At 41.7% G+C, this 25,258-nt stretch overlaps 1 protein-coding gene across 1 annotated transcript in view; it reads right to left on the minus strand.

Moving 5' to 3' along the window:
* THADA (THADA armadillo repeat containing) overlaps positions 1-25,258 on the minus strand; it is an 870,089-nt gene that overhangs the window by 488,705 nt on the left and 356,126 nt on the right. Inside the window, exon 27 of the mRNA XM_089677843.1 lies at positions 6,778-6,867. Coding sequence (XP_089533969.1) covers positions 6,778-6,867 — 90 coding nt within the window. The remainder of the gene's footprint in view (positions 1-6,777; positions 6,868-25,258) is intronic.

Here is a 25,258-nt window from a genome sequence, read left to right on the forward strand (position 1 = left end):
TCAGTGCCCTGATGATACGTGCCCAGCAGTGCCACCCACCAGTTCCACCCACCTGTGCCCAGCAGTGCACCCTCCTGTGTCCAGCAGTGCACCCACCTGTGCCACCCAGCAGTGCCACACACCTGTGCCCAGAAGTGCCACCTACCTGTGCCCAGCAGTGCCACCCACCTGTGCCCACCAGTGCCACCCACCTGTTCCCACCAGTGCCACCCACCAGTGCCCATAAGTGCAGCCCAGCAGTGCTGCCAGTCAGTGCCACCAGTCAGTGCCCAGCAGTTGCGCCAGTCAATGGCCAGCAGTGATGCCAGTCAGTGCCACCTGTCAGTGCTGTCAGTCAGTGCCACCTGTCAGTGCCGCCTATCTGTGACACCTCATTAGTGCTGCCTATCAGTGCCGCCTATCAGTGCCGCCTATCCATGCCACCTCATTAGTGCTGCCTATCAGTGCAGCCTATTAGTGCCCATCAGTGCTGCCTCATCAACGCACATCAGTGAAGGAGAAAAATTACCTGTTTGAAAAATTTTATAATAGAAACAAAGAAACTTTTTTTTTTCAAATTTTTTGCAATTTTTTTGTTTATAGCTCAAAAAGTAAAGTGCCCAGCGGCGATTAAACACCACCAAAAGAAAGCTCTATTTGTGAGAAAAAAATTATAAAAATTTCATATGGGTACAATCTTGCATGACCGCGCAATTGTCAATCAAAATGCGACAGCTCTGAAAGCTGAAAATTGGCCTGGTAAAAAAGGGGGTATAAGTGCCCGGTAGGCAAGTGGTTAAGGTGACCTGACAGGGGGTCTTCATGAGGAATTTGAGGTGTGAATGGTCATTAACATATCTTTTGTTTCCAAGGGTGGGAGAGGTCTGAGGTGTGAATTGGTCATGACAATGTGTGACCAGCTTGGTAGGAACATCCTGTTTTCAGTGTTTTGTCCATCTGTGTACCTTGAAAATGCTTTGCATGCATTTTTCATGATGAAAAAAGGCTCTGGACAGCATCGGGAACTGGAAGAGTTCAAAAACATTTTCAAACGCGTATAAACGCGATTTGCCACATTTAGTCACGTTTACAAGTGTTTTGCGCTTGAAACGCTGATAAAATCGACTGCTGAACGCAAGTTTTCTGCGTTCAAAAAAATGACTGTAAGCTCAAATGCTTGTAAACGACTGTCAACAAAGATATGTACATGGACACATAGGAAAACATTAGGGGGAGTTCAGGGGCTGCTGATAAAAACGCTGAACAGCTCCTAAATGTGAGTTTATCAGCTGCAGTGTACATGAGTCCTAACTGATTACATCCCATGTGGAGGCTGGCACTGTGCTAACTATGCACTGAGTCTTTCACTAGCACCTAGGCCATAACAGCTGCTGGCCATTAGGATTTCAAAGTAAAAGCTAAAAACAGAAAGTTTGTTTTTATCAACAATTCTGCAGTTTAAGTTTTTTTTAGTCTAAACGTAGAATCTCCTTTTCAAGATATTACGTTTGTTAAAGCTGAACTCCTGGAAAAAAACATTTATCTGTGCAGTGGATCCCCTCCCTACTGTAAGGGTTAACTGCTGGTTTTGCCTAGGAGATGAAAAATAGGGAGATATAGTGACTTTATTCCTCCCTTTCACAGGCTTCCTCCTCTTCTTGGGACTTGTTCTCCAAAGTCTATTCTCTTCGGTACCCAACAATCACAGCTCACTGACATCATCCCATATAATGCAGATCCAGCAGTTCTGCCTGATGAAGGGGTCCTGCAAGACTCCGAAACGTTGCCTTGCTGTAACTATGTGATCTTTCATTAAAACTTTTGGACCCATATTGGTGATCCTCGCTGTTCTGGTGACATTCTCTCTTGCTGGTTCTGTTCGGCTCCAGCTGATGGTCACTGCAGCACCCACTTATACACACAGCCATTTTTAATGCAGGAACGTGTGCGTTTAGATTGTACACCTGCATTGTAAGGGAGGATGCCCACCTTCTGGAGCGTTAGGTAGCAGAGGAGAACACCAGCTGCAGAAGGAGAGGAATAAAGCAAGTATATCACCTTATTCATCGCCCCTCTGCAAAACACGCAGTTAAAGTGTTAATAAACCCACCACAGTAAAATCAATCTTTTTATCCAGTTAAGCATCCTGGTTATACTCACTGTGGAACCTAAGGGGTTAATCCTCTGCATTGTGCAAAAAGGTTGTCTTCTCTGATCCTCCCCGTCTTCTTTTGCCCCCAATCTATCTGCTAATAGTACCGAGCTCTAGGAGTCACTCTACACATGCTCAGTTGAGTGTGTAATGCTAATGAGGTTTCTATCTTTGGGTGGGTGATCAGCACAGGGCCAATCAGCACTGTCCAGACAGAGGGTCAGGGGTCCTGCAGCCTCATAGGACAGTCAGAGGAGAATGAAAACTACTCCTACAAGCTTTAACCAGTGCTCAGCTGGACACTGATAGAAGTCACTGTTATATACTGCTGATGAGAAAAGATATTTAGCAGTTTATATTTACAATTTCTGCATTTCCATGTAACGTGTACTGTGGGAGATCGGATATCGTGAGTGCACGGTCCTGGTTTAGTAACTCTTGCAATGGGTACAGTGACTCACTGCAAGTGTATATCTTTTTTTTTTACCCCAAAGATCAGCTGTAAAAAATACTTTTATATGTGAAAAGGGTAATGGAGGGAAAGTATTACAGCAATAGAAACAAATGTATGACCTCCTCCCACGCCCGATTGCAGGACTTCTCTAGGACTTCCCCCATCCTCTGGAACTCCCTACCCAAATCCATCAGACTGTCACCTACCCTCCTCACCTTTAGGCGCACCCTGAAAACCCTCCTCTTCAGGGAAGCCTACCCCAACCTCACCTAACACCTGACCCCACCTAACAACTAACCTCCTCCACTCCTCCCACCACTCCATCCCCCACAGCCATTTCCTCCTGTACCACCTTCCCCTCCCTTGAATATAATAGTAAGCTCGAAAGAGCAGGGCCCTTGAACCCTCGTGTATTGTATTGTTACTGTCTTGTCTCATGTTCTGTCCCCCTTGCTACTGTACAGCGCTGAGCATACCCTTTGGCAATATATAAATACTGTATAATAATAATAATAATAATATGACCCTATTTTTACACCGTGCATCAAGTACATAAACTAATGTCTATCATCGTTTTCAGACAACAAATTTCTGTAGAGGTTGTAGAGGGATTAGACTGGTTGAGTTGAATCACCCCTTCTTTTGCCCATATATATACTTCATGGATTCCAAACCACTTCCAGGCCAGCTGTAAGAAATGATTCTGGTTCTGTCTATCTGCTGTCACTCCTGTCAGGTAGAGCTCTTGGAGGGGCCTCCTATATAAGATGCCCAAACCAACTGTACCAGCACCTCTCAATTTGAAAACTCTCCTCTTTTACACGCCTGGACTGCCAGAGCCCTCACTCAATCAGAGGGGAAACCTAACACCTGCTGCTTCTACCAGACCCTTTCAAATCACATTTCAAAGCCAACGGTGGATTAAAATAAGGGAAGAATGGGTGGCTACCTGGGGCCCCAGACTCCAAGGTGGCTCATGGGGATGCAAAATAATTTCTGCACATCAGTGATGTTTATAGTTAGTCAATTTCAGCTTTGTGAGACTTTAGACTTTTAGGTAATAACTATTCAGTTACCAGTTTTCCCTTTTCCATCGCCGAACTCAATTAAAACACAATTATCATTTAATTTAAAGGACAACTCATTCTAATTTATATTTTGTTTCACTACGCCAGGTTTGTGCCTTAAGGTTTCATTCACAATTATTCCATGTGCTACTATTTGAGAATGGCAAGAAGGCTTGGTGCATGATGAACTTCATTGCTGAACTATACCCTCGAGAAATACCTAACAAAGCTAAACACAGAATTGATGAGTTGTTTAAATCATTTTTATTGTCATAAAGGGGTAACATCCAAACCTATGGGGTTTTATAGCATAACTCCAACCTAAATAGCATTCTTTTAAAATTTTGGCTAGCATGGGAAAAAGTTAGAACTTTTGTCAGGTTTTTATTGTTATTCATTGTAGAGATCTGAACTCACTTTTTTCCATGGGACACCAGGACAAAAGATAAAGGAGTGTCACCGATGCAGGAAGCCACAGGAAGCCACTGCTCTACTCAAAAGAGATGTTGTATCAGTTTCTATTTCTCTGATCCTTCAACCTTTTCTCTGGGACAAGAAGTGAAGGGAAACCTGCCCAATTTGTACAAAGGCAGTAATACATATGTTACTTTTTTATTCCTTCTACACTCCCAAAAAGTGTTTAAGAACTAGGGACCTTAGATTGTAAGCTCCTTGAGGTCAGGGACTGATGTGAATGTACCATATACTGCATATGTGGCTAAGTGGTTAGCACTCCCACCTAGAAGCACTAGGGTAGACAGTCTGAATCCTAACCATGGCACTCCCTGCCTGGAGTTTGCATGTTCTCCCTGTGCATGTGTGGGTTTCCTCCCACACTCCAAAGACATGCTGGTAGGTTCTTGTCTAAATTGGCCCAACCGCTTTCCAACCGCCCTATAGCAGAAATACTGCTACAGGGTGGCACGGGTGCGCAAAATCACGGTTGCGGGTGTCAATCACTGGGTCCTGGCTGGTGATTACTGAGGATCTCTGACAGGGAGGAGAACTGTTTTGTTTACATAACAGTTCTCCTCCCTGTCAGCTCAGGCACACTGCTTTGGATGGCTGTGCACTGCACAGCCATCCAAAGCAGTGTGCTTACAGTGAAGCACACAGACACCGCCCTCTAATAAAACAATCCCTGCACACAGTTAACCCTTTGATTGCCCCTCATGTTAACCCTTTCCTGCCCAGTGCAATTAGTACTGTGTCAGTGCTTTTTTTTAGCACTGATCACTGTATTGGCGTCACCGGGGATGTCAGTGACACCAAGTCAGTTCCCCCCAGTGTCTGAATGTCCACCGCAGTCCCGCTATAAGATGCCGATCGCCGCCATTACTACTAAAAATTAAAAAAAACAAACAAAAAAACACAGTATATATACCGCCATTTGTAAACTCTATAACTTTCACGTAAACCAATTAATTTACACGTATTGGGATATTTTTTAGCAAAGACATGGGGCAGAATACTTTTTGGCCTACATTTATGACGGAATTTGATTTTTTAAATTTTGGACATGTTTAATAGCAAAAAGTCAAAAATATTGTTTTTTTCTCACAATTGTCGGTCTTTTTTTTTTAATAGCTCAAAAAATAAAATGCACAGGCAATCAGATACACCTGAAATTCGTGGGAAAAAAAAGGACGTAAATGTTATTTGGGTGCAACGTTGTATGACCGCGCAATTGTCAGTTAAAGAAACATAGCGCCGTAACGCAAAAAATGGCCTGGTCAGGAAGGGGGGTAAATCCTCAGGAGGGGAAGTGGGTAATGTGAGTTTGCGACCTTAGATTGTAGGCTCCTTGAGGGCAAGAAACGATGTGAATGTGTAATAAATATGTAAAGCGCTGTATAAATTGACAGTGCTATATAAGTACCTGTGATAAATACAATAAAAATAGACGCAATTACAATGTGCTGCAGTAGTAGGTCAGATGGGGTCAAGTTGAAGTATGAATATAGATTAAAACAAACCTTAATACCACTTTGTGTCAAGAAGGGATGGAAACAGAAAGGTCAGAAGCAAGGATGATCCCTATGGTTGCTGGCATGGGAAATAGGTCAGACAATTGAGCCAGTGACAGTGATAGAAAAAAAAGAGTCAGGACACAAAGAGCACATCTCAACACCCCCCACCGTGAAGAAAAAGAGAAACAAGTAGCTGGTAGTGCTCTAGAAGTGTGAAAAGCATAGCGTAAAACCCATATCAGGTGACAAGCCTAGTATTTTTCTCTTCAAAATGGGAAATCCTCTTAAATACAAAAAAGCAAAGCTCTGATTATGCTCAGTAACAATGGGGGTTATTTACTAAAGCAGGAGAGTGCAAAATCAGGTGCAACTCTGCATATAACCCAATCAGCTTCCAGGTTTTATTGCCAAAGCTTAATTGACCAAGCTGAAGTTAGCAGCCAATTGGCTTCCATGCACAGCTGCTCCAGATTTAGTAAATCTCCCCCAAAGTATCAGTCGTGTTACCAAAAAGCCCATCCTATCTCTGTCATATTACTGTTCTACAGTTAATTAAAGAATACAACGCATGCACATCAGCATATGGACAAAACAAGTCATTAAATCAAAGAATGACAACATGTCCAAGTATTTAATCAATATAAACCCTTATAAACCTCAAAAAGTCAATACTTTCTCCCTAGAAAGTGCAATAATATATATACACAACCTTTTTGTGAATTATAAAAATAAATTAATAAAATAAATCAATTTCAAATTACAAACATATAATGTGCAACAAAGTCCCACTAATCCAGAAAAATGTCCAAAAAGAAGTCCAAAATAGTGTCCACAAATATCCCAAATATATTCACTCTTTTCATCCACTGAAAGGATTGGCTGCTATTCCATCCAAAACACACCTCAAAATAAGATATAAAAATATCTAGTGCATTACCTCAATAATATTATTGGACTTCTTACCTCAATAATAACTATTTTGGACTTCTTTTTGGACATTTTTCTGGATTAGTGGGACTTTGTTGCACATTATATGTTTGTAATTTGAAATTGATTTATTTATTTTATTAATTTGTTTTTATAATTCACAAAAAGGTTGTGTATATATATATATAACATGTCCAATTAGTTTTATTAGCATTTTTTTTTTGTTACCTGTCAACTGTGTTGGCAACATCTTCAAGTTGTTCCAGAAGAAAGGGATAAAGAACAGGATATCTTGAAAAGAATTCTCTCCCTGTCATTCTAAAAACAAAGAACATAAAGAATGATAGTTTAGAACAATCCATTTTACACTGTAGAAGGCAGGTAAATGTTCTTTCTGCTCCTTAGCAGTTATTGGTGACAATCGCTACTGTCACATGACTAGCATGAACCAACATGGCTGTTTCAGTGCTCAGACTTCAAATGGTTGAGTGCTCTGCTAAGGAGGTTTGCAGAGGTAAGAGAAGTAAATAGTAGAAGACCAGGCTAGGGAGGACATTGCCTCCTGGAACAGTCCTAAGGAGTCCAGAAGAAATTTGTGAGAGCTGCGGGGGAAGCAAGAGACCAACATTTCTTGGGCCAAGGGTTCGCTCTGACGTGCAGCAGCCCTTGCCACACCACTAAAATATGATCTGTGGTAGATCGCTTTTCCGAGGATATTTGACAGGTGGTGATGAGATGATATGCTGACTTCTCGCCACCTGTTTTAACCCTGAAAACTGCAGCACGGGTTTGGTACAGCCCATTACTGAAGTTCCAATGTAACAAACATGCAATGTCTCTTCTTCAATAAAATGCCCCTAACTTCCAGCTTACTGTCTTCTACAGCACTGTAAACTGAGCTGTGCATGTGCAGCTCAGCTTACTGTGCTGGGCCGGTTCCTTAATGCCGAGATCAATAGCTCCTACACATGCACAGGAGTGACGTCATCTCCTGCTGGCCAATGAATAGGCCCAAAGACCAGCAATGAGAAGAATATGCCAAGGGATCGTTGGACAAGTATTCAGCCTTTAGCCTGGGTTCACGTGTATGCGGTGCGGTATATTGCATGTGATTCGCACAGGAACCGCACCACATTCCTGTGAAAATCACATGCGATTTGTGTGCGGTGCGATTGGAGCCATACATTTTGTATGGCTCAAATTGCATCGCTTCTGCGCCAAAAAGGTGCAGGACCCTTTTTTGGGTCTGCACTAAAATCGGATCGCATGGGTATTCACACCTATTTGATCCGATTCTGAACATTGCTCCGCGTTTTGCGGACCGCTTTCGGGGTGCTGTTAACAAACACACCTTCAGCGGTTTGCATGAACAGGGTGGGATTCTGATGTGGTGTGGCATTCGCACAGAAAATGCTGCGAATTCTGCACCGCATCAGTGTGAAGCAGGGCTAAGGGTCAGTTCACGCTTCACAGACTTTGTCCCGCAGTTGCAATCCCCTGCACACAAAACGCAGGACTCACAGGCAGATGCCAATAATTCCTGCACTGGAAATAACACCTGCACTGTTTTCCCTGTGTTTTGCAAGCCATGGCAGCCCTTCCAAATGAATAGGCAGCACAGTGGCTAAATGGTTAGCACTTCAACCTGGCAGTACTAAAGTCGTTGGTTCGAATCCCAAACATGGCACAACCTGCTTTGATTTTGCATGTTCTCCCTGTGCCTGTGTGGGTTTCCTCCGGGTACTCTGGTTTCCTCCCACACTCCAAAGACATGTTGGTAGGTGAATTGGTTCCTGTCTAAATTGGCCCTAGTATGTGTATGTATGAATGTGAGTTAGGGACCTTAGATTGTACACCCCTTGAGGGTTAGGGACTGATGTGAATGTACAATATATATGTAAAGCGCTGTGTAAATTGACGGCGCTATATAAGTACCTGTAATAAATAAATATTAGGCTGCTGTGTCCACGCAAAGACGCCCTTCACAACATGGAAAAGAGGAAGCTTATACAGTCATAAATGTCTGGTATCTTGTTACCCTATTTTAAAACTGAATAAGCAATTTAAAAAAAGTTTTAAAAAAATGTGAGTGTGAACCTAGGGTTGGTTCTGCTTGACTTAACTTGAATGGGTCGCATTCACTGGAGGTACTGCCCACAGAACACAACAGGGGTTTATTTTTTGCCTCGGCCATGAGGAAAAACATCACAGCAGTGGCATGTGTACAGCCCAGAATTATTATTATTATTACAGGTACTTATATAGCGCCATCAATTTACGCAGCGCTTCACATATATATTGTATGTTGACATCTCAGTCCTTAACAATCTAAGGTGGCTTTGTGTCCTTGCTTAGGTGGGGGGTAGGGGGGGTGGCAGAACAACAGCTCAACAGCCTGCTTTAACCTCCACCTAGTCGCATGGCTCAGCGAGCCCTGAAAAATAAAAAGCATGCTAGAAAAAAACTCTTAGATTGTAAGCTCCAAGGAGCAGGGCCCACCTATCCCTCTTGTATTGAACTGTATTGTTACTGTATTGTCTCCGGTTATATTGTAAAGTGCTGAGCAAACTGTTGGCGCCATATAAATCCTGTATAATAATAATAATAATGTGCGCTATATAAATCATGTATAATAATAATGTGCGCTATATAAATCATGTATAAAAATAATAATAATGTGTGCTATATAAATCCTGTATAATAATAATAATAATGTGCGCTATATAAATCCTGTATAAAAATAATAATAATGTGTGCTATATAAATCATGTATAATAATAATAATAATGTGTGCTATATAAATCATGTATAATAATAATAATAATGTGTGCTATATAAATCATGTATAAAAATAATAATAATGTGCGCTATATAAATCATGTATAAAAATAATAATAATAATAATGTGCGCTATATAAATCATGTATAAAAATAATAATAATGTGCGCTATATAAATCATGTATAATAATAATAATAATAATAATGTGTGCTATATAAATCATGTATAAAAATAATAATAATGTGCGCTATATAAATCATGTATAAAAATAATAATAATGTGCGCTATATAAATCATGTATAATAATAATAATAATGTGTGCTATATAAATCATGTATAATAATAATAATAATGTGCGCTATATAAATCATGTATAATAATAATAATAATAATGTGCGCTATATAAATCATGTATAAAAATAATAATAATGTGCGCTATATAAATCATGTATAAAAATAATAATAATGTGCGCTATATAAATCATGTATAATAATAATAATAATAATGTGCGCTATATAAATCATGTATAATAATAATAATAATAATGTGCGCTATATAAATCATGTATAAAAATAATAATAATGTGCACTATATAAATCCTGTATAATAATAATAATGTGCGCTATATAAATCCTGTATAATAATAATAATAATGTGCGCTATATAAATCATGTATAATAATAATAATGTGCGCTATATAAATCCTGTATAATAATAATAATAATGTGCGCTATATAAATCATGTACAATAATAATAATGTGCGCTATATAAATCCTGTATAATAATAATAATAATGTGCGCTATATAAATCATGTATAATAATAATAATGTGCGCTATATAAATCATGTATAATAATAATAATGTGCGCTATATAAATCATGTATAATAATAATAATGTGCGCTATATAAATCCTGTATAATAATAATAATAATAATGTGTGCTATATAAATCATGTATAATAATAATAATAATAATGTGCGCTATATAAATCATGTATAATAATAATAATAATAATGTGCGCTATATAAATCCTGTATAATAATAATAATAATAATAATAATAATGTGCGCTATATAAATCCTGTATAATAATAATAATAATGTGCGCTATATAAATCCTGTATAATAATAATAATAATGTGCGCTATATAAATCATGTATAATAATAATAATAAAAAACATCATTCAGCTTGGTCTGTCCTAGTCTGATAACAAATCAAGGATTCTGACTTGTTCCCGGGGGGGACAAGATATTTTCTTGTCGGCACACTTTCCCTCCATCAGCCCCTACGAATAATTGAAAGTTACTCTGAATGTTCCTTTAGGGTGACACTAAAAATAAAAAGCCTCCCTACAATGTAACAGAACTGTTGCTTTTATACACATTCTGCTGTAAAGCCGTAACCACCAGCGTTTGATTGTGGCGCCTGACCAAATACCTCTTGAACAAACAGCACCATATGCAAAAAGTGGCATGTCAGCAGCAGCAGCGGTTCTGTCTCTCTATGCATCACAAAAGCTGCTGATCTCTACATGGGCCCATTCACTGGAAAATGGTTTCTATCATCATTACAACATACCATTGTACACGTGACAGCTTAATGACAGCATGAAGGGGTCGATTTTCCCACGATGATCCCATGTGAGCGGCTGATAATACGTGTACTTTACGCTGCTGCAATTTTGTGTAATTTAGACACTTATGCAGATGTATAATTTTTTTTAGTTACAGGCTTTAAACTTGACCCCTTCCTTTCGCTCAGACCTTAATTTGGGTAAGAACAAACACACAATTCTCCACAGGCAGGTCAATGTCGGTTAAAAAAAAAGAAACGTGACTATCAGTTTATGAAACGTGGCTTCTTGGTTCGTTCTCCTGAGACAGGTGGTTAAATAGGAATTAAAAGCGCTTAGAAAGTGATACGGCTCTCAGACCTTCAGAGGTCAAGTGTTTTGTAAAGTGTTTCCTGCTGAGTCAAATAAAACCAGTCACATGTGGGGGGCCATATTCAAAGGTTTCAGGCCTCATCTGCCTCCAGATGGGGTGAGAAAAAGCCCACAGAAGCCCTGTTCCAGTGCTGCCTCCATCATACACACAAGCATATGAATTTATGCTGCCAGAAGTTGCCAGAAAAAATGCCTCTAATCTTGCATTTGTTTTGCACTTTTACATCTTTACATGTGTATGGCATTTAGAATGTGTTTGCACACAAACACTGCTATTGGCCAGAATATTCATGCATTCTACCCATTAGAATAAATTTCTGCCCATAAGCATGCACTTAAAGTGGTTCTAAAGGCTCAAGATTTGTTCAGCAGCCCCCCAATACTTATTGAGCCCCATCGTGATCCAGCAATGTGCATGAGAGCCTCAGCTCCCTCCTAATTGGCTGAGACAGTAATGCCATTGGCTCCTGCTGCTGTCAATCACATCCAGTGAGCCAATGAGGAGAGAGAGGGGGCAGCACTGAGCCGTGGCTCCGTGTGTGAATGCATTTTTTTCGCACTTTTTACATGTTTACATGTGTATGGTGTTTAGCAGTGTTTGCGTGCCAACACATTCTATTGGCCAGAATATTCATGCATTCTAGCCATTAGAATAAATTTACGCCCATAAGCATGCACTTAAAGTGGTTCTAAAGGCTCAAGATTTGTTCAGCAGCCCCCCAATACTTACCTGAGATCTATCGTGATCCAGCAATGTTCATGACAGCCTCAGCTTCCTCCTCATTGGCTGAGACAGTAGTGGGAGCCATTGGCTCCTGCTGCTGTCAATCACAGCCAGTGAGCCAATGAGGCGAGAGAGGGGGCAGCACCGAGCCGCGGCTGTGTGTGTGAATGGATACTCAGAGCAACAGCTTGGGAGTGAGCCTGCTTAGGTGCCTCCAAAGCAAGCTGTTTGCTTTAGAGGCACTCGACTGGAGGGAGGAGCCTGGAACACTGACGGGGGAACCGAGAAGAGGAGGATCGGGTTGTCCTGGGCAAAACCATTGCACAGAGCAGGTATGTATGACATGTTTGTTTTGTTATTTAGAAAAAAATAAAAAAACTTGCCTTTAATATCACTACAAGTGCGTTTATGCGCTTGCACAGACAAAGCTCTTCTCCAAGAATGTGCGCCTGGGCAAACGTGCTAAAATGCTTGCATTTGCATAGGTACATTAGCTAACATGCAGATGTGTTCAAATGCATTTCTAATTAGGTTGTATTTTTGTTTTGTTTTAAATAACAATGATTGTCATACTTACCTGCTCTGTGCAATGGTTTTGCACAGAGCAGCCCCAGTCCTCCTCTTTTCAGATTCCCCGCCAGCAGTCCTTGCTCCTTCCCCTGCTGAGTGCTCCCATAGAAAGCTGCTTGCTCTAGGGGCACTCGTGTGTGCTTGCTCCTGAGCAGCCTCTGAGTCCATAACACACACAGAGCGCAGCTCAGCCCAGCCCCCTGCTTCCTTCTCACTGGCTGGGATTGACAGCAGTGGGAACCAATGGCTCCGCTGCTGTGCCTCAGCCAATGAGGAAGGAGAGCCTCTGCTTTCGTGCACATCGCTGGATTGGGATCAGGCTCAGATCAGTATTAATATACAAAAAAGTGCAGCACTATAAAGTAAATTAAATTAGTATAGTATAAACACTGTGAAATCACCAAAAACAGTAAAGTGCATCAAAAAACATATTTCAATGACCAGGATAATTACAAAACACTTAATGTGAATAAAAAAAGTCCCATTAGTTAATTTCTAACCGAACAGTGCAGCAAAAAAAGCCTTGAGCAGGGAGTAATGGAACCTTCACAAAACATTTTTCCACAAAACAGATGAGAGAAGATAGAATCCACCAAACCCCATGGTGTGCTGATGAACCTTACCAGCCAGTATGACCACCAGTTATGGAATGGTCAAATGGTAAAAAACCTTCAGCCTCTAGAATCACTTTGAAGCCCAAATCCAACTTTATTTTTTATTCCCCAGGGGTTTCCAAGCTTTCTAAGCAAAGGGCCAGTTTACTATCCATTGTGACCAGTGGGTTTGGAAATGCCCCTACATCTGTGGGCATAAACCATCATTGCTTTTATTGGAGGGAATAGTGCCCCATTGATGGCATCAACTGGAAGAATAGTGTCCCGTTATTGGTGTCAGTTGGTGGAATAGTGCCCCAACAGCCAGATAAAGACAAGCAAATGGCCACTTCTGGCCACTGGGCTGCAGTTTGGAGACCACTGCCCTATGGAGTTATTGGGGAAAGGTCAGAACCCCAGTCAGGTGTTTGTTGCTGCATCCTTACTACTGACATCTAGGGCTAAGCTATGAGGTCAGGGTAATTCCTCCCGCCATATCGTCCCTTGGAATGCCTGGGAGGGGGAGGAGGGATTGGCAATCAATTGACAACTGTCACCGTGATCACTTGATTGGAATCTCCGGTATCCCCAACAACCGATCTTTAGTCTGGACCAGGGGCTGTCTTTGGCAGATCATTCTTTCTGCTTGGAGCACGTAGTGAGCAGCTCCCAGCATAAGAACATCAGCCTCCCAGCAACGTCTATGTGCAGCACGTGTGATTAAAGCCCATCCATTGGCGCTGCACATGTGTTGGGTGGTGTAAAGTGGTTAAAGCTGACTATTTACTGTTACTTTTTTTCAGTCAGCCAGCAGAACAGAATCCTCCACCCACACAAGGAGGGAATCCCCCTGCTGGGACCTTGTATTCTGACAGTGGTGCCCACTGCTGTCAGAATGGGCTGATCAGCAGCTGCAGTTGTTGTATAAGGAAAGCTTTCCAACATTATCCTTCAGTAGAAGTTGATCAACTGGTAGACTTCTGTTGAGCAGGGAATGTGACATATTGATCAAAATTCATCCAGTCCCTGCTGAACCTGATAAACTTCGGTCAGTGTATGGTCAATTTTACTCTTTAACTACTTGCTGAAAGTCACCTCATTGGGCTCAAGTGTGCTACTAAAATGGTTATCAGTTATTTATTTTAGGTACTTATATAGTGCCGTCAATTTACGCAGTGCTTTGCATATATATTGTACATTCACATCAGTCCCTAACCCTCAAGGGGTGTACAATCTAAGGTCCCTAACTTACATTCATACATACAGATACTAGGGCCAATTTAGACAGGAACCAATTAACCTACTAGCATGCCTTTGGAGTGTGGGAGGAAACCCATGCAGTCACAGGGGGAACATGCAAACTCCAGGCAGGTGGTGCCGTGGTTGGGAATTGAACCAGCAACCCTAGCACTGCCAGGTGGAAGTGTTAACCATCAGGGCCCTCTAACCCCTCGTCTATCGCACTGTATTGTTATTGTACTGTCTCATGTATTGTCTCCCATTGTATTGTAAAGCGCTGAACGTACTGTTGGCGCTTTATAAATACTGTACAATAAGAAGAAGAAGAATTTAGCCACTGTGCTGCCCATTGGCTAGAAGTAACAATTGACTGTTAAACAACATGAAAATGGCTCCCTTTGGTTTGGATACACAAGCAGAATGTAGAAGTCAAGTGTTTTTAATTTATTGGCGGCACAGTAAATTTTAGAGTTGGACAATAATTGGACCATAACTGGATGATAACCATAATAAAGTGCAGCAGAAAACAGTTATTTTTAAAGAAACTTGCAGAATCTACATTTTCTTGAATTCTATGTACATTTCTTGACATTTGACAACCCTGCCATTCACAGCAGATTGGTTACCACTGCAGAAGGGACTGTTGGGCAAAAACACAAACCAGATCTGCTCAAACCATAGTGCAGTAACCTAATTACAATGAATTTTTGTATATAGCAACTGTCATCACTCACGAGCATTACAAGTAACGTGAATCCTGACAACAAAACCATCTTGGAGGCCTTCATGGTGTTCTGTAACAAATTCTTGTGGACATGTGCCAACTTGCAAACACAAGCCACTAGTTCTTTAGCATAAAATTCATCTGTATCTGGCTTCTACATCAGAACACCATAAAAGCAGATCGCTTGGAATGATTAACCCAGAGCAGTGCATGAGAAGGCAACCATAAAAATCTCTACAAAAGAGCACATATGAGATAAAAATCTCTGTGACTCAAACAGGAAGAAGAAGAAACCGATAAGCTGCAGACGCAAACACTGGCACGTACCCTGTGCTTTTTATAAGCCACAAGTCTTTGGTCAGCAAATTATGAGAGTGCTGTCCAGAAAGCTTGTATAAAAGCATTTGGCAAAACAGCCTGGAGAGAGACGGGTCTGTTTACTCATACTGTACGTCAGATGAGGTTTTTACACTACTTTAGCACTGTAAATAGTAAGGCTCCATGTACAGGAGACACTTCTGAACGATGGAAACTGACTGCTGGAAAACGTAGGTTAAAAAAGTCTGCTTAGCCGCGTTTGCATACCGCGTTTATGAGCGTTTGCGTTTAGAAGCGTTTTTAAAAAATAACCTCAGGAGACCTTCCAAAATGCCCAGAATGCACTGAAAAACAGTAAAAAATTAACTATTTCAGACATTTTGAGATAAATAGAGAGAGCAGAAGCAGAGAGAGCAGTATGTGTTGAGACACACCTACTGAGCGACATATCAGACTGGATGTCGCTCCACTTCCTTAAACTGAACCTCTCCAAAACCGAGTTTCTTGTCTTCCCCCCAGCCCGGACCCCACCCCCCCATTGACTTCTCCGTCACATCCAAGAACGCCACCATCAAACCCGCCCCGCATGCCAGAGTACTTGGTGTTGTTCTGGACTCCAACCTATCCTTCCAGCCCCAAGTCCAACCTTTAACAAACTCGTGCAGACTTCACCTCCGCAACATCGCCAAAATCCGCACGTTCCTAACCCCAGAAACCACTAAACAGCTCATCCACTCCCTCGTCATATCACGACTCGACTACTGCAACTCCCTCCTCACTGGCCTGCCTCGCCGCTGGGTATCCCCGCTTCAGTCGATCCTGAACACGGCTGCCAGACTCATCCACCTTACCAACCACTCCATCTCCGCCACCAGCCTCTGCCAATCCCTCCACTGGCTTCCGATTGCGCAACGGATCAAATTCAAAATCCTAACACTGACGTACAAAGCCGTCCACCATACTGCCCCGAACTATATCACTGACCTAATATCCAAGTACCGCCCAGCACGCACACTCCGCTCCTCACAAGACCTCCTTCTCTCTAGTTCCCTGGTCTCCTCCTCCCATGCCCGCCTCCAGGACTTCTCCAGGGTGTCACCCATCCTCTGGAACTCCCTCCCCCAACCCATCAGATTATCACCTACTCTCCTCTCCTTTAGGCGCACCCTGAAAACCCACCTCTTCAGGGAAGCCTACCCCACCCCTGCTAACTTGCCGACCTCCTCCACTCTTCCTACCACCCCATCCCCCACAGCTATCTCCTCCTGTGCCACCATCCCCTCCCTCCTAGATTGTAAGCTCGAAAGAGCAGGGCCCTCGATCCCCTCATGTTTTGCATTGTATTGGTATTGTTCTGTCACATGTTCTGTCCCCCTTTGTAATGTACAGCGCTGAGCGAACTGTTGGCGCTTTATAAATACTGTATAATAGTAATAATAATTAGCTGTCGTTTTTTTTTGTGGTGTTTGGATGTGTTCCAGCTCATTTCTGTGCAGACATTACTGCAGCAGTGTCTAACATATTTTCTTTCATGCAAAACCACAAAGTATGGCGTACCAGGTCCATTTGAGTACTGGGACAATGCTTCACATGCATTTTTCATGAAAAAAGGCTCTGCACAGCATCTGGAAATGAAAGAGTTAAAAAAAATTCAAACGTAAATGCTTATAAACACGGTTAGCCGCGTTTACAGCCCAAATCCTCCTTGGATCCCCCGCAGACTCTCCTGGCCCCTACCTCTTGTCGGGTGCCCCCACAGCACACAGCTTGCTATGGGGGCACCCGCTGCTCCATGTGTTCATTCACGCACAGAGCTGTGGCTCGTCCCCACACACTCTCTGTTCTCATTGGCTCACTGGCTGTGATTGACAGCAGCGGGAGCCATTGAGGAGAGCCAGTGAGAAGATGGAGTCCCAGGATAGCGGAGACTCCAGTGCACATCACTGGAATGAGAGGGGGTAATAGGGTGGGCTGGGGGGGCTATTGCTACTGCATAGAATGCATGAAGGTAGAAAACCTTAAACCTTTACAAATACTTTAAATTACACAAAGATCAAGAACTACATTGTTGGTAAAGATATAAATACTCTTTGAAATAAAAAAAAAAAAAAGTAGAAGTTTTACCTAAATATTGTGCTAAAAGGTGTTCTTTTTTTCCAAACCTAATCAGTTGGGAGGAGGGCATTGTCATAAAAACCAGGGGTACATCTGGGTACCTAGTATGTAATATTCCTGACTTGTAGCATAACATATTGACATGTGGGTGAGTCTTTTCCTGCCTCTTATGTCGTCTTTTGTTTCTTCTGTTTGTCATCTACCCTTTCTTGGGTCTTTTTCTCCTTTCCCTGTTATATTGTTTTAGAACTTTCAGTAATGAGTGTTCTACTGTCTTCATTTGTTACCAGCTGTTTCAGTACTGAGAAACAGGGCAAATGGATGGACCTGTGCTTTCACCACACACCATTTTGCATATTCCCTATTAATTTGCAATGGGTTTCCTCCTGATATCCGGGTTTTCTCTCACACTCTACAGACAGAGAGGTGTGACAATTTAATTCCTGGAATACTCGCGGCGTAGCACTACGGTGGTCACACAACCATTTGCAATCGAGCTTATTCTGAGATGTTCCAATTTGCACTTGACTGGGTTACAGAGCAGTTGACTCAGTATTCATGGAGTTGTAGAAGAAATAACACGAGCGTGCACTCCCCTGCGGTGGAAAAATAGTGACAGGAATCTGGAGCAGTGGATTAACATCAAATTTTGCAAGAAAATTGGTAAAAAGTGAGAGTGAAACTTTAACTCTGTTACAGTAGGCGTGTGGTGAACATTCTGTCAAGAAATCAAGTGTTTTTGAATGGCATAGGCAATTTAAAGAGGGGCGGGAAGATGTCCGTGATGGTGCAAGAAGTGGGCATCCAAAAACTCAAAGGACGGATGCAAACGTAGACAGAGAATCTGTTCAGAAGAAAAGACTGGAGCTCTGGCTTGACAAGTGGATTCTCCACCATGATAATGCTCCTGCACACGATGTGTTAAGTGTTCGCGAGTTCCCGACCAAGAAATCTATTCTGAAACGTTACCAACCACCTTATTCCTCTGACCTAGCACCCTGCGACTTTTGGCTGTTTCCAAAATTTTAAAAATGCCTTAAAAGGACACAGATATTTATTCATTACAGGTACTTATATCGTGCCGTCAATTTGTGCAGCGCTTTACATATATATTGTACAGTCACATCAGTCCCTAACCCTCAAGGAGTGTACAATCTAAGGTCCCTAACTCACACTCATACATACAGATACTAGGGCCAATTTAGACAGGAGCCAATTCACCTACCAGCATGTCTTTGGAGTGTGGGAGGAAACCGGAGTACCCGGAGGAAACCCACACAGGCACATGGAGAACATGCAAACTCCAGGCAGGTGGTGTCGTGGTTGGGATTAGAACCGACGACTCTAGTACTGCCAGACAGAAGTGCTAACCATTTAGCCACTGTGCTGCCCACATATATATTGTACATTCACATCGGTCCCTAACCCTCAAGGGGTGTACAATCTAAGGTCCCTAACTTACATTCATACATACACATACGATGACATTCTCGATATTCAGAGCGCTGCAACGAAGATATTGAGCAGCATTCTGGAAAACGAATTCCAGGAATGTTTCCTGCGGTGGCACAGTCATCTAGAAGAGTGTGTCACTTCACAAGGGGACTTTGAAGGTGACAACAGCCGCTAGTGTATATGTAAGCAAACTTTTTTTTTTTCCATACCAGCAATTAAATTGTCACACCATGTATAATACATAAATGTATGCCCTTGAATGCTTTCCACTGGTATTTAAAAAAACCCTCTTTGACTAAGACCTGAAATCAGGACTAATGGCTTGCATCAATGGGCTGTTGGCTTCTGTCGATAGGCAAACGCACAGTGCTTTCAGGAACATTCCCCGCTTGCATCGGAAACCAGTTCAAGAAACTTCTGCAATCATTCACAGTTCACCGACAGCTGCCTTTGACCTGAATAAGAGCCAATTCACACTGCAAAAATGCACTCCGGATGCTTTTCAGATACATTTTTGCTTACAGTTCACACCACATGCAGTTCCGGTGCAGCTATGATGAGGTTTGCCATGGTTCTGTGCAGAAAAAAATGTAGCATGTTCTACTTTTTTTTCCTTGCACTGGAAAAATGACTGGAACTGACTTCACTGGTGTGAACCAGGGCCATTGGAATACATGGAACACACTGTGCATGCATTTCTGATGCAGAAAAAAGTGCACTGAACTGCATCTAGTGTGAACTATCCCTTACCCTAGGTTCACACCTAAGTGTTTTCTGCAGCGTTTTGCAGAAACGCAGTACAGTCCATTTAACATGATTTCCTATGGGACGTGTTCAAATCTCTGCGTTTTCACCTGGTGTGTTTTTTGGAAAGGGTCAGGGACTTTTTTGAATGCAAAAAGTTGCATTTTTGGTTCTATAGACTTCAATGGAAACGCTGCATAAAAAGTATGTATTGTGTTTTTGATGCTATTTGCATTAAAAAAAAAAAAAAAACTCATCCAAAACATGCCAAAAACGCAGGTGCAAAAAGCAATGCAGAAATGTCTCAAAGGAAACCTGCATAGGTGTGAACCTAGCCTTCTGCAGGCCATAGACGGGTCGAAAATTGGCCGATTTTCGCACCATTAGTGGGTTAGTTGGTCGGCCATTTTTCGGCGTTTTGGCACATTTTTTTTATTGGTAAAGTTGGAAAATTCGCGACCAATGTTGACGATCGCCGATTTTCCCGGCAATGATGGGCAAATCGTCCGATCGTTTAACGGATAAAAAAATCTGCGAAGAAGAAGTAGAAAAAAAAAGAAGAAAAAGAGGAAGAAGAAAAAGAAGGAAAAGAAGAAAAGAAGCAGAAGAAAAAGAAGAAGAATTCCAGTCCGCTATTATATTTTACATGAAAAAGTCTTGCGGTTGCAACAATGTATCTATTTGTATCTGAATAAAAAAATCTGTATCCGAAATGCATACAAATGGATACATTGTTGCAACCACAATACTTTTTTATGTAAAATATAATAGCAGGGCTCTCTGCAAGGGACAGAAGTAAATATGCCGGCCAAAGATGGTACGAAAATCGGCCGATTTTTTACCATTGGTGGTAACGTCAGCCGACTGAACGACCGATTTTTCTTTTTTTTTTTTTTTTTTTAAACGGCCAGTTTTCGACCCGTCTATGGCCTGCATTAGTCTTCCTTTGACCTGCTTTTGCACTCCTAGTACAGTTTTATTGGGAAAGAAGCATTTCTAATGTGAAGAATGGCCATAGACACTGGCCCTTAAATAATTTTTTTTCAGAAAGACAGTGACAATGTTTTATTTCAGGTACTTATATAGCGCTGTCAGTTTACGCAGCACTTTACATATATATTGTACATTCACATCAGTCCCTAACCCTCAAGGGGTATACAATCTAAAGTCCCTAACTCACATTCATACATACACATACTAGGGACAATTTAGACAGGAACCAATTAACCTAGTAGCATGTCTTTGGAGTGTGGAAGAAAACCAGAGTACCCGGTGGAAACCCACACAGGCGCAGGGAGAACATGCAAACTCCAGGCAGGTGGTGCCGTGGTTGGGATTCGAACCAGCGACCCGAGTACTGCCAGACGAAAGAGCTAACCATTCGGCCATTGTGCTGCCCATATTATATTCATTATATACTATACATATCAATCATATATACAATAAAAAAAAGTGTATCAACGGTCACGATCACCTAAAATGACGGTCACCGTATTATGCAATTTAACTGAATAAAAACTTTATTGCAAATATAACGTAAAACCATAAAAACAACCTGCGCACACAAAGAGCACTTTTATATACAACAGCCCTTGAACGGTGCATATTTATACAGGCTCTGACTGACAGATCTCTTATTAAAGCTCGTAAAAACGAAAGCAACAAGAACTTCCAAGAATATTTGTTATCACTGTATTATTTGAAGGAACTAAAAAGGCAGCCTACAATGAACAGTCCCTTTTACTCTCTTAACAACTTCTTTTATGGCCCTGCAAGCCCGAAGTATGTTTTTTCAAGAAGCTGAACTTGAGAAGTATTTTGCTTACTTAGTTCGGAATTTTGTAATGCTGATTTCAGACCCTCAGAAAACAAACAGAACTTTTTTTTTTAATTCTAAAAATATAAATTCCGCTAAAGCATAAAGTTGTTCCCCTTTGCTAACTTTTGCTTCTTTCAAAACTTGCCCTCGTATATTTCTTTCCCCTCAAAGAAGCCAGTTAACGGGGAAAGGGGGGGGGGGAGACTTACTCAAACAAAACATATAAAAAGTATTTGAAAACCACGCAGACTGGGACACGTTACAAATGGGCAGTACTGACGCTTGGTTCCAGATCTATATTGGCTGTAAAAATTGCTGTCAGTCTTGCTGTAGTTCAAAAAATTGTGTGTACAATCATACCATGTGCTAGAGAAGATTTATAAAGACATGTGCTAGGCCATGCTACAAAGTGAGAGAGGAAATAGGAGATTCACTGCAAGGATTCAGCTGGATTCATAAATTCTTCTCTCTGCTGCTCTAAAGTAGTACTACAACAATATCAAACCTGCCCCTGACCACTTCTTAGGCCCCATGTACACGGGACACTTCTGAATGATGGAAACTGACTGCTGGAAAACATAGGCTAAAAAATGTCTGTTTAGCCACGTTTGCATAACACGTTTATGTGCGTTTGCATTTAGAAGCGTTTTTCATAAAGATAAACACAGAATCTCCCAAATACCCAGAATACACCGAAAATGGAAATTATTAACTATTTCAGACTGTTTCAGAGAAATACAGAGAGTAGAAGCAGAGACAGCAGTAGGTGTTGAGATTAGCTTAGGTGTAAGTTGCTCATTAACATTTCTTTTGTTTCCAAGGGTGGGAAGGTGGCTGGTGGAGGGAGTCATTGAGGTCAACAGGCAGGGGGTCTTCCTGAGGAATTTGAGGTGTGAATGGTCATTAACATATGTTTTCTTTCCAAGGGTGGGAGAGGTCTGAGGTGTGAATTGGTTATTTCAATGTGTGACCAGCTTGGTAGGAACATCCTGTGTTCAGTGTTTTCTCCATTTGAGTACTTTGAAAACGCTTTGCATGCATTTCCCATGATGAAAAAAGGCTCTGGACAGAATCGAGAACTGGAAGAGTTAAAAAAAAAAATTCAGACGCAAACGCTTATAAATGCGGTTTGCCGCGTTTACAAGCGTTTTGCGCTTGAAACGCTGATAAAATCGACTGCTGAACGCAAGTTTTCTGCGTTCAAAAAAAGACTGTAAACTCAAATGCATGCAAATGACTGCAAACAAAGATTTGTACATGGACACATAGGAAAACATTAGGGTGAGTTCAGGGGCTGCTGAAAAAAAAATCGCTGAACAGCTTCTAAACGTGAGTTTATCAGCTGCAGTGTACATGAGCCCTTAAAGTGTTACTAAACCCACAACAGTAAAATCAGTCTGTATATGCAGTAAAGCATACTTGTTATACTCACTGTGGAACCGAAGGGGTTACTCCTCTGCATTGTGTGTAAAGGCTCTTTGATCCTGTCTTCTCTGATCCTCCCTTCTTCTACTGTCCCCAATCCATCTGCTGATAGTACAGAGCTCTAGGAGTTGCTCTGCACATGCTCAGTTTAGTGTGTATTGCTACATAGTTTTTTTTTCCTTTGGGAGAGTGCATGTGATCAGCACATGGCCAATCAGCACTGTCCAGACAGAGGGTCAGGGGTTATGCAGCCTCATAGAACAGTTAGAGCAAAATGAAAACTCCTCCTACAAGCTTTATCAGTGCTCTGCATGACACTGATAGAAGTCAGAAGACTGCTATATACTGTTGAAGAAAATAATCATTTAGCAGTTTATATTTACTACGATAAGTGCATTTCCATGTTCTGTGTACTGTGGGAGACCAGATATAGTGAATGCAGGATCCGGGGAGACCAGATATAGTGAATGCAGGGTCCGGGGAGACCAGATATAGTGAATGCAGGGTCCGGGGAGACCAGATATAGTGAATGCAGGGTCCGGGGAGACCAAATATAGTGAATACAGGGTTCGGGAAGACCAGATATAGTGAATGCAGGATCCGGGGAGACCAGATATAGTGAATGCAGGATCCGGGGAGACCAGATATAGTGAATGCAGGTTCCGGGGAGACTAGATATAGTGAATGCAGGGTCCGGGGAGACTAGATATAGTGAATGCAGGGTACTGGGAGACCAGATATAGTGAATGCAGGGTCTGGGAAGACCAGATATAGTGAATGCAGGGTCTGGGGAGACCAGATATAGTGAATGCAGGGTCCGGGGAGACCAGATATAGTGAATGCAGGGTCCGGGGAGACCAGATATAGTGAATGCAGGGTCCAGTGAGACCGGATATAGTGAATGCAGGGTCATGGGGTTTAGTAACACTTAAAGGCCTTTTGTACATTGCAGCTTAAAAAAGCTCAGTACAGCTGGGTTTTTTACTGATCTAAAATGCAACCCATTGTTTAAAAGGTGCCTGTACACAGAGGTTCGTAATCAAGTACTCCGTATTCTTAGAGTTTAAAAAAAAAATAGAAAAAGCTGCAGTCCTGGTCAGTATTTGGCACAGATACACGCATGTGAGCATAAATATTAATGGATTTTGTGCATAGGAGTGTATTGTGTGCATGAATGTGCATATGCGCAAAACAAAAGTCTGAAATTACGTCCAAAAATGCTGATGCTAAAACATAAGTATCATGTGCAAGAGGCCTAAAGCGGCATTAAACACAAAACCGACAAACAGAATACGTTGCAGCTTACCAGTCATTAGATGTGGTGACTGCATTAGTTTTATTTTTTAGGTACTTCCCCCTCTGTTTTCACCTGGTGATCTGGCCACGCCTGCTATATTAGAGTGGATGAAGGAGCACAAGGGGCACCTTTGGAAAGCAGCACTGTCAGTCTGGGGGGAGTGTTAGATGTACTAGCAAACTTAAATACACTAACAAATTGAAGCCAAACTCCACGCTTTATAAGACGTTACAGCAACAGTTTTTTTTCTTTTGGGATAAAGGTTTTACATAAATAAATAAAAACTAATTATTGTAAGTACTCCTGTCAGTGGTAAATGGTTTGTCTCATCCATGTGACCAATACATCTGTAGGAGAGCTTGCTCTTCTGAAAAACAACAGACTTGGCTGGATCACAAAATTTAAATAGAAGAAAGAAAGCAAAAAGAGAACTAATGCAGCCATCACATCTTAGGGCCCATTCACATCAGATGCAGTGGGATGCATTTTTGACTGCATTCCAACAGCATAGGCCATCTAAAATCCAGGTTACTCTATGGGTATAGTGCACACTAGATCAGTGCAGTGCAAATGCAGAGTAATGCATGCAAATGCACAACAATGTATTGCAATGCAGTGCACATAAAAGCCCAAGGAAAAAGACGAAAATGTTGACAAATGATGGCACTTGCCTGCAAAATATATTTTCAAAGTAAAAGTCCTGGTTCATACTGATGCGTTGTGTGAAATGCAGCAATCCTGTGCATTTCCTGCACCCTATTGCAATCACACAGGGTCCATGCAATCTGCTGCGGTTGTCAATGTTAAATCAAAGAAACCCTGAAACAAATCGCAGATTACTGCAATTGCTAGAATCAGATCACATGCGTGTGAACACCCATGCAATGCAATTCAGCTACGGGGGGAAAAAAGGACTTTGCAGCATACAAAATGTATGGCTCAAATTGCACAGACAT

The sequence above is a fragment of the Staurois parvus genome, unplaced genomic scaffold (assembly GCF_062004578.1).
Source record: "Staurois parvus isolate SC_StPar_1 unplaced genomic scaffold, SC_StPar_1.0 ptg000192l, whole genome shotgun sequence".
Lineage (NCBI taxonomy): Eukaryota > Metazoa > Chordata > Amphibia > Anura > Ranidae > Staurois > Staurois parvus.